Below are 12,486 nucleotides of genomic sequence, written 5' to 3'. Positions count from 1 at the left end.
CCTTACTTCACATTAGATAAGTCTTAACTACTTCACCAGTCACCCAATCCTTACTTCACATTAGATAAGTCTTAACTACTTCACCAGTCACCCAATCCTTACTTCACATTAGGCAGAAATGTGTTCTTTTTAAAGGAAATAATTTTATACTTTAGTTTCTAATTCTACTTTAGACTTTAAAAAATTGGGCAAAATGTAGTATGAATTTTATCCATGATAAAAATTCACATCTTAGCAACCTCTACAACTCATAAACACTTTCAGTAATGTGGCAGGATACAAGATTAACAAAAAAAAAAAATCGGTAGCCTTCCTGTACACAGGTGATAAAAGGGCTGGAAAAGAAGTCAGAGAATCAACACCCTTCACAATAGCCACAGATAGCATAAAATATCTCGGAGTAACTCTAACCAAACAAGTGGAAGACTTGTATGACAAGAACTTTAAATCTTTAAAGAAAGAAATTGAAGAAGACACCAGAAGTGGAAAGATCTCCCATACTCCTGGGTAGGCAGAATTAACATAGTAAAAATGGCAATCTTACCAAAAGCAATCTACAGATTCAATGCAATGTCCATCAAAATCCTAGCAAAATTGTTCAAAGACCTCGAAAGAATGGTACTCAGTTTCATATGGAAAAGCAAAAAACCCAGGATAGCCAAAACAGTCCTGTACAATAAAAAAAACTTCTGGAGGCATCGCAATCCCTGACTTCAAACTCTACTACAGAGCGACAGTATGAAAACAGCCTGGTATTGGTGTAAGAACAGACAGGAGGACCAATGGAACCGAATCAAAGACCTGGATATTAATCCACATATCTTCAAATACCTGATTTTTGACAAAGAAGCAAAAAAATATCAAACGGAAAAAAGAAAGCATATTTTACAAGTGGTGCTGGCATAACTGGATATCAACATGTAGAAGAATGAAAATAGACCCATATCTATCACCATGCACAAAACTCAAGTCCAAATGGATCAAAGATCTCAACATAAAGCCAGCCACACTGAACCTTATAGAAGAGAAAGTGGGAAATACACTTGAACACATTGACACAGGAGACCACTTTCTAAATATAACCCCAGCAGCACAGACACTGAGAGAAACAATTAATAAATGGGACCTCCTGAAACTGAAAAGCTTCTGTAAAGCAAAGGACACCATCAACAAGACAAAATAACAGCCTATAGGATGGGAAAAGATCTTCACTAACCCTCACATCAGACAGAGGTCTGATCTCCAAAATATACAAAGAACTGAAGAAATTGGACACTAAAAGATCACATAGTCCAATAAAAAATGTAGTACAGACCTAAACAGAGAACTCTCAACAGAGGAATCTAAAATGGCTGAAAGACACTTAAGGAAATGCTCAACATCCTTAGTCATCAGAGAAATGCAAATCAAAACAACTCTGAGATTCCATCTTACATCTGTAAGAATGGCCAAGATCAAAGACACTGATGACAACTTATGCTGGAGAGGTTGTGGGGTAAAGGGAACACTTCTTCATTGCTGGTGGGAATGAAAGCTAGAACAACCCCTTTGGATGTCAGTGTGGTGATTTCTCAGAAAATTAGGAAACAACCTAATTTTCTCAATTAGGAAACAACTTCAAGACCCAATAATACCACTTTTGGGTATATATCCAAAGGATGCTCAATTGTGCCACAAGGACATGTGCTCAGCTATGTTCATAGCAGCATTGTTTGTCATTGCTAGAACCTGGAAACAACCTAAATGCCCCTTCACCGAAGAATGGATAAGGAAAATGTACATTTACACAATGGAGTACTACACAGCAGAAAAAGATAATGACATCTTGAATTTTGCAGGCAAATGGATGGAGCTAGAAAACATTATTTTGAGTGAGGTAACACAGACACAGAAAGACAATTGTGCTCACTCATAGGTAATTTTTAAACATAAAGAAAAGCAGCCTACAAACCACAATCCCGGAGACCTTAGACAACAATGAGGACACTAAGAGAGACTTATATAGATCTAATCTACATGGGAAGTAGAAAGTAAAAAAAGACAAGATCTCCTGAGTAAATTGGGAGCATGGGGACCTTGGGGGAGGGTTGAAGGGGAGAGGGGAGAGACAGGGAGGGGAGCAGAGAAAAATGTAGAGCTCAATAAAAAATTCAATAAAAAACTAATAAAAATATAAATTTAAGAAGAAAAAAATTCACATCCTATCAGGTTTTTTTTTGCCTATGTGAAAATAACTTTGGCATTATTATTATACAGTATGCTGATTAGATAATAAAACATGTAATAAAGAAACAAATGTTTCTGATCTCTCAGGTTTTTTTGTTGTTTGTTTTTAATACCTATCAGGTTCAGTTTGTGTACTCATATGTTCTTGAATATGTGGCCTTCCATTGAAGTGCGATTTGATTAACAGGGGCTATACTCTTAAACTGACTTCCTTTCCCAGCAGCTGTTAATTGGCAGTAGTTTCTTTGGTCAGGGTGGCACTGTGTGTCCCTCTCTCCATGGTAGGATTTGGTATGGTTTGGCCTTACACAGGTTTTATACATGTCACAATTTTGCGTTCACATGTGAAGCTGACCTGCTGTGTCTTGAAGAACCATTTCCCTTTACTTATTCACCACCTTTTATTCTTACATTCTTTCCATCCCCTATTCTACAATGATCCTGAGTCTTGGGAGAAGGGGGTTTGATAGAGAGATTTATGTGCCACTTAGGGCTGAAAATTCCACACTCAGCGCCATAACCATTTGTGGGTCCTGTGTTTATCACCATCTTCCAATAGAAGCTTCTCTGAGATGGGTTGAGAAGCATTGATCTATGGGTATAACAGTGAGTCATTAGAGTCAGTTTCATACTGTTCCTGTCTACTAGGATTATAGTGGTAGGTTCTCCTCAGGGGCTGTGACTTGTCTAGTCACAGGGCCTTGGCCCAACAGTGGTTCCAGGTATGGGTTCTGTATTGTGGAGTGGTCTTAAACCCAGGCAGAAAGTAATTAGTTACTCCCATACAGTTGTGCCACTCTTGCACCAGTGGGCATTTCTTGCCAGGCTGATCATCACTGTAGCTCTCACAGTTCATAGCTGGGTAAGACTAATGATTGCTTTTCTCTTCTGATAGTGCACGTGCACTTCCAAGCACTGCAGAAGCTAGCCAACATAAATGAAGCTTCCAAGTCAGGACCAGCTTGATAGTCTCATGTTCTGTGACTCAAGTATATGGTGTCTTCAGCAGTGGGGTATCACTGTCAGGTTCTGGAGCACAGCCAAGAGCACTGGCATAGACCCCCAAATATTACAGGCTATTATTGGTGCAGTTGACTACCCTGTCTTTAATAGAAGCATGATGTGTTCTCCTGAGTCTAATAGTAGCTTTTAAGCAATATACTGTACATGTTTTTAGTATATTGGTTAACAGCAGAAAAACTTAGAGGTCTAGAAAGTATTTGATTTACTTTAGTGTCCATTTTTATAATTAAAATACTACTGAATACAAGTATTTCAGTAATTGTTATCAGTCATGAATAGTTTTTTTCTAACTGAAATTTGTTTCTCTGAAATGAATCCTCTTCTTTGATTTTAAGAAGCTACTTGGTTATTATTTATGCTTGCTTTAAAAACAGACCAGTGTCTCGGGTTTTTTTTGTTCAGTCACTGGGTCTAGTATCATTTAAAGAGTTAAGATGCTGCCCTTACTCTTGTCTACAGTTTTTAAAGCATGGGTGTTGCCATTTTCTTCCCTCTGGAGACTGCTGAGTCTGGTGTTTTATATATTGTCTTTCTTCACAGCTTTGTAACGTTTTGTGCAATGATTATTCTTAATTTTGAAATTTATCTGCATAGACTATTATAGAGAATATTTTTTCTTAATTCTGTATATGTGGTAGTGAATTTTTTTGTTCCCAGTTTTTTCCTTACATTTTCTTTATTATTCTATTCTACCTAATGTTTTTGTTCATTTTAATGTTTATATCTAAAGAGCTGTCTTTATTTTTAAATGTTTTTCTAGTTAAGTTTCTACTTTATCATCAGTATAAGCTCCTCTTCATGAGAATTACTGGTTATTCAAGTGTCTTTTCTTGTTTGGTTTGTTACTTTCAGTAAAGGCAATAAAGTGAGAAATGAAAGGTTGCTTGCCTGGGATGCAGGCTTCCTATGTGTTTAAAAGTTGCAACAGACACACGGCAGGTAGCTGCATAAGTAGGAATTGCCATTCCCTTATGTGCTTTATTGGGCAGTTGCAGGCCATAGCTTTCTCTCCTTCCCATTGTGGCTTTGATGGAAGGATACTTTGAAAGAATTAGCCATGTGCAGTGTCTTGTTAAAAGAAAAATGTCCTATTTAGAATTCTTTCAGCATCCTTGGCTACTGCCTTTTACTGAGTTAAATCTGTGCTAACATCACCACATTTGTGAAGAGGTCATATTTTCTATGCAGAACACTAATAGTTTCCAGTAAAATAAGTGGTGCATGGGTTTTAAATCTGATAATATTTTAGGATATTAAATATGAAAACAAAAAATGGTGATCAATTTAATCACCATTGATCAGCCAACACATTTCTATCTATTAAAATGTTCATTTTGTGTTAGTATATGTATTCAACTAAAATTTTTTGTTGCTTAAAACTAAATGTAAGCTTGTCTTTCCTTGTAGGTATAAGCGAGTCTTTTCAGTCGGAACCCATGCAGTTACTACATATAATCCCAATACCTTAGAAGTAACAAATCAGGTAACTAATGTTAGAAGCTGTTTAAAGGTTTATATGAACTTTTAAAAGCCAAGATTGCAGTGTTTTACCTGTTGAAGTCAGCACTTCAGGAGAGAAATGTCAGTCTGTAGATATGTGTTTGCATGTGCTCTGTGCTCAGGAGCAGAAGTAAAGTGTGTGTGTACACTGTTTAGTCTCTAAGGATGACTATTTTATGTTACTACTGTTTCTAGTCTCTAGCAATCTCATTTATAAAATTAGTCCATTTCTAAAATTGTTACTATTATTCAAGCATATATTAGTTATGTTACAAATTTAGTTGTTCACAGACTTACTGGAAAATTAGAATGGCTTGTTTATAAAGGCAAGACTAATTGAAAATGGATAAGTAAACATGCTTAAAGATAATCCGGCTTCTTTTAATTTTAAATTAGGCATGTTTTATATGTCCTTCTTAATGAGTACAACCATGAAATAGTATTCCCTATTTCTTTTCACTTACTTAAATTGCTTTCTATTAATAGCATTAAAATCATAATACAGATTTTTCTTGCTGTTGTCTCTGATAGTTAAAAACCTTTAAGAGAACTTGAGTTGTGGAATTGCTATAAACGCTGCTCCACTCTTCAACCTCCAGTATTTGTAAAATGCTGTTCCTTTAAGCAGTGGATATGGAATGAAAGAAATGAAAACAAACTTTACAGCTGATATTTCAGAGCAAAGTTAAAGGTTTCCTTTCTTTTTGCTAGTGGCCTTATGGAGACATTTGCAGCATCAGCCCTGTTGGAAAAGGACAAGGAACAGAGTTCAACCTCACATTTCGTAAAGGAAGTGGGAAAAAGTCAGAAACATTGAAGTTTTCTACAGAGCACAGAACAGAGCTACTTACGGAAGCTTTGGTGAGACGACCCATGTGTTTAAAGTTGCACGTCTGTGCCCGCTCTGCACTCCTCTGACCCTGTGCCCGCTCTGCTCTCTGACCCTGTGCCCGCTCTGCACTCTGACCCTGTGCCTGCTCTGCTCTCTGACCCTGTGCCTGCTCTGCACTCTGACCCTGTGCCCGCTCTGCACTCCTCTGACCCTGTGCCCGCTCTGCACTCTGACCCTGTGCCCGCTCTGCTCTCTGATCTTGTGCCCACTCCTCTGCTCTTTATTAACCTTTAACTTGACAGTGAAACTTCGCCTTTCCCATTAAAACAAATAAAAGAAAACAAAATTTGGAAGTTCTTTATATTTAATAGTGTGATAGTCTTTTGAAATGTACATATAAGACAAAGCATTATATGTTTAATCTATTTTGCTCATCAGTAAAACCCCACAGCATTTTTTTTTGTTTTTTTTTTTAAACAATCTTTTATTTTACATACCAATCTCAGTTCCCTTTCCCTCCTCTCCTCCTGCTCCACCTGCCTTCCTCCCACTCCTTCCCCTATCCACTCCTCAGACAGTGTAAGGCTTCCCATGGGGAGTCAACAAAGTCTATCACATCACTTGAAGCAGGACTAAGGCCCCTCCCCCTGTATCTAGGCTGAGCAAGGTATCCTTCCATAGGGAATGAAGTCCCACAATCTTTATTAACTATCCTTAAACTATAAATTTTATAACATAGTTTAGCATCATAATTACCGAATTGTGGCTTTTACCTGTTTGGGCTATAAAAGGCTGACTCATGAGCCTTCCTTACCTGTGTTTTCTCTTTCAGAGATTTAGAACTGACTTTGCCGAGGGAAAAATCACAGGAAGGGTAAGATTTGACATTTATCAGTGTGCGTTCTTACATGATTAAATGTTGTCCTCATTGTAGAAATCATTCCACAACCTGTGTGTTCCTATTACAGTAAAGTCCAAGGGAAATAAAACTTTAATGCCTCTAAACATGAGAAATAGATGAATTGTAATTTAACAGGAAGCTCAAATATAAGGAAACAGGTTTCAGACTTATTTTTGTCAGATAAGAAAAAAATCATCCACTCAAAAACCAGAGCATTAAAAATGGTACTAGAGAGCTGGCTCAGCAGTTGAGAGTGTCTGCTGCTCTCACAGAGGACCTAGTTTGGTTCCTAGTACCCACATAGCAGCTTACAACCATTGGAAACTCCAGTTCCAAGTTCCAAGGGATCCAATAACCAGAATCTGACCTCTGCCTGTACTAGGTGCACACATGGTGCAAAGGCTCACATGCAAACAAGACATTTGTACACTTAAAATAAATCTCTAAGCAGTGCTGCTTACAGTGCTCCAGACAGTGACATTAGTCCTCACCACACTGCAGCAGGCTGTTAGAACTGGTAGCAGTTTGGTTTATTGAAGATTTGAGGTCTGGGAGGTTAGGTTCTGTATTTCTGAATGTTCCCGTACTGGGTCTGGCTTATACTGAGGCCCAGCATGGTGCTGGCATGGTGCTAGCAGCTTTGGGAAAAATCATTTGCTTAGTACAGTCCTGACTTTCCCAGCTGAACCTCTTTAGTGTGTCACTGCAAAGCTTAAACTAGGGACTTCGGGGAGAAGAGATGAGTTTTGGTTTTTCTCATGAAATATTAAATTTCTTAACCATGAATGGGTTTTATGTTTATTTGCACTTTTTATTTTCCTGGTACTAGAGATTAAATCTAAGGCCTTCTCCACACTGAACTCTGTCTGCAGTCCTCAGTTTTTAAAATTTGAGACAGGGTCTAATTAAGTTGCTCCCAGGCCTTAAACTCCCGCAGTAGCCCAGGCAGATAGTCTCTGGTCTCAGCCTTCCAGGTAATGAGGACTGCAGACTGTCTGGCTGTTTCTACTTTTCCAATGGGGAAAATAAAGCCTTCCATTCTGGCACTGGTGGGAACCACTATCTCTGCTGAAGTTAGAAGTAGATTCTCATGTGCTACAGAACTGGCCCTCTCCTTTTAAACTCCAGTTCTTCCTGTGGGCATTTTTCTGTTGGCTTAAGCTTCCAGAGCCTCGTGTATTTCAGTGCTAGCCCTTGGCTGGTTGCCCAGGAACCATTTTAAAGAGTTTCGTGTCAGCTGATGAGCCACTGTTTATTGTCACTGAGGAGCTTCTGTTGGATTTGTATGAATCACAGCTTGGTGTGCTTATCTTAATTATCTCAGGTGAATGTTGTGTGTCTCTTTGGATAACAGATGCCCCTGAAACTGGTCTATAACCTCCCCTTTCAGTTCGTCACTTGCTACCTGTCAAACTTAGAGGTAGGACAGTATTAGTAGAGGATGTGACATCTGTACCTCCCTGGAGTAAGGTGGGGGCTGCATTACAAATGCTGGGCTTATATAAGCAGTGATTACATAAGTTGAATTTGGTCATGAGTCCTGCTGTTACCTTTGCTGTACACTAAATTATGGACTTTTAAAGTCCTTTCGGCTTGGCCTCAACAATAGATCTTAGAGATAATGATATATTTCCATCAGCAGCTTCTGTCAGTTGAGAGAAATGGAGAATATCCTGTAGAGTGAGTTTGGGTGTGTTAGCAAGCATAGGAGGAAAGCACCACTGAACAGTAGACGTCTCATGCTGACATCTGATGCCCTGCTACTCCGATTTGCAAGGGATCTCAGCATCCCCAGGGCACTTTCTTACTGCTGTGATCAGAACTCAGAGGGAACCTTTCAGTGGTGTGTTTAAGAAATCCTAGAAGTCATACCACTGGTAAAATTTTGACTTCAGAATTTTTTTGGGGGGGTATAGATAAATTGTATGTTAATATAACTGGGCTAACACAGTGTTTAAATGTAATACTGTGACTTGCCCAGAAATTCAACCTAATCAAAAGTCAAAATCTTTTTTCCTTTACTCACTCAGAATACATTTCACTTTCTGTTTGGGGTCTCCTTTGATGGTGTATGTTGTATGTGATTTTAGGTCTGCTTTTGAGGTGTGACTGTGTGTTGTGTGTGATTTTAGGGTTTGCTTTTGGTGTGGGCTTTATGCCGTATGTGGTTTGAAGGTTTTTTTTGTTTTGTTTTGTTTTTTTGCTGCTTTGTTTGATTTTTGAAACAGGATCTGGTTGTGTTGCTTCTGCTGCCCTGGAATCTCCTGCCTCGTCCTTTGAGTGGCTGGGACTCTAGGCACATCCATGTGTCAGCTGCATTTCATCTTGTTTCCTCTTTCCACTTTAGAGCTATATAAGGGAGTTTAAAAATCTTTCACAGCATAGTGTAAACCGTAGTCTTGGCTAATAAAGGAAGAATATAATGTCTTCAGTTTGTATGATCATTCTAATGAAATAAACACTCCTATCCTCTTCCCCTTCTCCCTAGCTAAAATTAACAATCTTACAGTTGAGTTGGGAGAGTAGCAATTAAAGCTTATTAGAGTTTGGCTTACATTTGACCCTGAAGGTAATGCTGTGCTTCTCTCTAGAGATATAACTGCTATAAGCACCACTGGAGTGATACAAGGAAGCCTGTGATTCTGGAAGTAACTCCTGGAGGCTTTGACCAAATAAATCCTGTAACCAACAGAGTACTTTGTTCCTATGACTATAGGAATATTGAAGGCTTTGTAGATCTTTCTGATTATCAAGGAGGATTTTGTATACTCTATGGAGGATTTAGTAGATTGGTAAGTAGTATTTTTGAAAAGACATTTTCAAAGGGAGTCTGGGAGTCTGGGACGATGACTCAGTTGATGAAGGACTTGAGGACCTGAGCTGGATCCACAGAGAACAGTTTAATGATAATAACTGGGAATGGCAGTATATCTGTCCTAGCATTGGAGAGACAGACAGACAGACTGGATCTTGGAGTTAATAAGTCTATACTACTTGGTAAATTCCTAGAGGGGGTAGAGAGGGGGTTGTCCTTGAGGAACAACACCTGAGGCTGGCCTCTGGCCTCCACACACACAGGACTATATAACTAGGCAGAAGTGTGATATCAAGAGTCTGGCAGACTGTAGTGTCAGAGATACCTAAGATTGAATCTGTTTTCTGTCTCTAAAATGAGGAGGATAACACGCAGACGTTGTGTGTGTGTGTGTGTGTGTGCGCGCGCGCGCGCACTCATACACATTGCTTAGTAGCATTCCATAAATGGTGCTGTAGTTTTTCTCAGCATTATGTCATACCAGAAAGTTTCTAGGTGTTCTTTGAAAAATTTAATTCAGGAGGAATTCCTTAGTTATAGGGAATTCTGTCCTCTGTTGAGCCATTTGTAAGAAGAAACATGAGTGTGTCTGGGGCCTGCAGCATGGTTTTCTCTTGTCATTTTGAGTTTCTAAGAGACATCAGAGAGACTGGGAGACATCAGACACTGCTTGCAGTGCTGAAATGCTATTACTAATGGAAGCTGTTCTGTTTGGATAGAACCATCTTTGCAGAATCTTGCCTTTAATAAAACTTAAGCCTTTGACCTCATATGTAAGCACTAGTGTCTAAATTGGATAGGCCTAACTGCACGTTTCCTTGATAGTCCTAGTTCCTGTAGCTGCCTTAGTGGCCAGGGAACACTGTCCCAAAATTTAGTGTTCATTGGATAAAATACCATCCCCAAGGTAGCAGAGCAAAGGCAGTACCAGATCACTGAGATACATAAGAGGATAGATGGTATTAAAAGGAAAGCAAGCTGAATAATGGACATGCAAATAACATGATTTATAACATGCAGTGTGCTGTCAGCCCTTTTCTGTGTCAGGCTCTTTGTTCGATAGATACAATCCTGGTTTCACTAATCTAGGAACAGGGTAGATATTTTGTTATATCTGAGTATAAAAAAAAAATGAAAGTCCAAAGGAAAAAGAATGTTTCCCCTCATTTTAAAGTAACAAAGTCTCCTGCCCAAAGGCTGCCTCTTCCCTAGAGTACAGACATTTGCTATGATTGACTATTTGACAGGAAATGTGCCTAATTCTGTCATGTAACAGACTAACTGTCACAGTTACTCAGCTAGGCCATAATGTGGAGCAATAAGGTGAAACTGTTGGGACATTCCTTTTATTGCCTTGACAGTTGGTTTGTAGCAACCATGCCCAATAATGACAAACATTAAAATATTTAACATAATTTTGCAAGAAAATTATCTAAAACAGTTCAACTCAGAGCTGCCTTGATTGAAACAGGGACTCTTACTCCACAGTCCCCACCAACTTCTATAGGCTTGGGCTTTTCTTTGGAAACTAGCATGCTGTTTGGTACCAGTGGTGATAACCAGACTCTGAGAAGCTATGGTGTAATTTCTGTTGGCTGAGTTGGTTTAAGGCTTCCTATTGAGACTATGTGTTTTAATTTGTGTTTGTTCTTAACTACAATACACTGCTTACTTACCCCAATAAGTTCTGTTGATTTTTTTCTTAGAATTGTTAACGTTAATATTTTTCATGTGTGTTGAGTAAATATGGTCCCGTTTTAGTTTTTTGAATCCTGACTTAGAAATTTCAATATCTGTACAGCATTTATTTGCATCAGAACAAAGAGAAGAGATTATTAAAAGTGCAATAGAACATGCTGGCAACTACATAGGGATCTCACTGCGGATCAGGAAAGAACCTTTAGAATTTGAGCAATATTTGAATCTTCGCTTTGGAAAATACAGCACTGATGAGTCTATCACATCTTTGGCAGAGTTTGTGGTCCAAAAAATATCTCCTAGACATTCGGTAAGACCTGTATGTTAAACATAAAAATGTGTTCTGGAGTTTTGACAGCTTTCTTTAATAACTTTTAAATATATTTCCATTTTACTGTTTGAAGGAACCTGTGAAGAGAGTTCTAGCAGTCACAGAAACATGTTTAGTAGAACGAGATCCAGCAACCTATAATATTGCAACCTTGAAGCCCTTGGGAGAAGTAAGCAAGCTTTTTTCACTTAAATGAGCCAGCTTTCTACTGATGAAGTTGATTAAACTTCTGTTTTAATATACTTATTCATTCCTAAGAAATGAGAAACAGGCTGGTGTGATGGCTCACTCCTAAGTGAAGGCTGGGGCGGGGGGAGGGAAGAAGGGGCGATCAGGAGTTCAAGGCCAGTTTCAGCTACAAAGCAAGTTCATGGTTAGCCTAGTCTACATGAGCTCAAAAATCAACAACAACAGAAGTGAATGGGAAACAAGCATAATCTGCATTTAATTATTAACCTTCATATTTATTAGTTTTAGGGCAATGGAGATCATAAACATTACCTTCCAGATCTACAAAGAATGGAACGTTTATTTCCATAGTTGCATATAAAATGTGAATAAAACTTTTTAAATAATTCTTAAATTCTGACATTAAAGCAGGTTACATTTTTTTAAATTGACTTTATAAGATACCTAGTTTTTATAATGGAATACTATAGAGCTAAATGTTTAGGGATTTTGGTAAACCTTTTGTTTGTATTTTTTTCCGTAGGTGTTTGCATTGGTTTGTGACTCGGAAAACCCACAACTTTTTACCATTGAGTTTATAAAAGGGCAGGTTCGGAAATACTCGTCAACAGAAAGGTAGGGTTTGTGTGTGCATGCGTATCTACTTTTCTTTTCATCATTTCGAGATCATAGTATGCTCAGGGCAAAGGAATTGATCAGCGAGGGATAAAAAACAAAGGTTATAATTTAGAACTTAGAAATTATCTAATTTGGGAGATAATATTGCTGCATGTTTTATTTTTTCATTTCAATAAATCTTTGTTAAAATTAGAGCCAGTTACTAATAAAAAGTATTTTGAAGTTATTCATACAAGTAAAATTAAAATGTTTTTTAAAAGAGAAAGCAAAATATCTTTTTTCATTTTACATACCAGTCCCAGTTCCCATTCACGCCCCTCCTCCCATTCCCTTTACTTTTCCCCTTCACTCTA

At 38.2% G+C, this 12,486-nt stretch overlaps 1 protein-coding gene across 2 annotated transcripts in view; it reads left to right on the top strand.

The window, feature by feature from the left end:
• Dnajc13 (DnaJ heat shock protein family (Hsp40) member C13) overlaps positions 1–12,486 on the top strand; it is a 116,810-nt gene that overhangs the window by 27,238 nt on the left and 77,086 nt on the right. For both annotated transcript variants that reach the window (XR_007591197.1, XM_050139238.1), the window contains exons 3-9: positions 4,657–4,732; positions 5,461–5,610; positions 6,414–6,455; positions 9,074–9,274; positions 11,099–11,305; positions 11,400–11,495; positions 12,039–12,130. Coding sequence is in view for 1 of the 2 variants with exons in the window: in XM_050139238.1 (XP_049995195.1) it covers positions 4,657–4,732; positions 5,461–5,610; positions 6,414–6,455; positions 9,074–9,274; positions 11,099–11,305; positions 11,400–11,495; positions 12,039–12,130 (864 nt within the window). In the remaining variant the exon portion in view is untranslated. The remainder of the gene's footprint in view (positions 1–4,656; positions 4,733–5,460; positions 5,611–6,413; positions 6,456–9,073; positions 9,275–11,098; positions 11,306–11,399; positions 11,496–12,038; positions 12,131–12,486) is intronic.

The sequence above is a fragment of the Alexandromys fortis genome, unplaced genomic scaffold, assembly GCF_014885135.2.
Source record: "Alexandromys fortis isolate MF-2015 unplaced genomic scaffold, M_Fortis_MF-2015_v1.1 scaffold_36, whole genome shotgun sequence".
NCBI lineage: Eukaryota > Metazoa > Chordata > Mammalia > Rodentia > Cricetidae > Alexandromys > Alexandromys fortis.
Note: the sequence above shows the minus strand (reverse complement) of the source record. Positions and strands in the feature narration are given on the sequence as shown.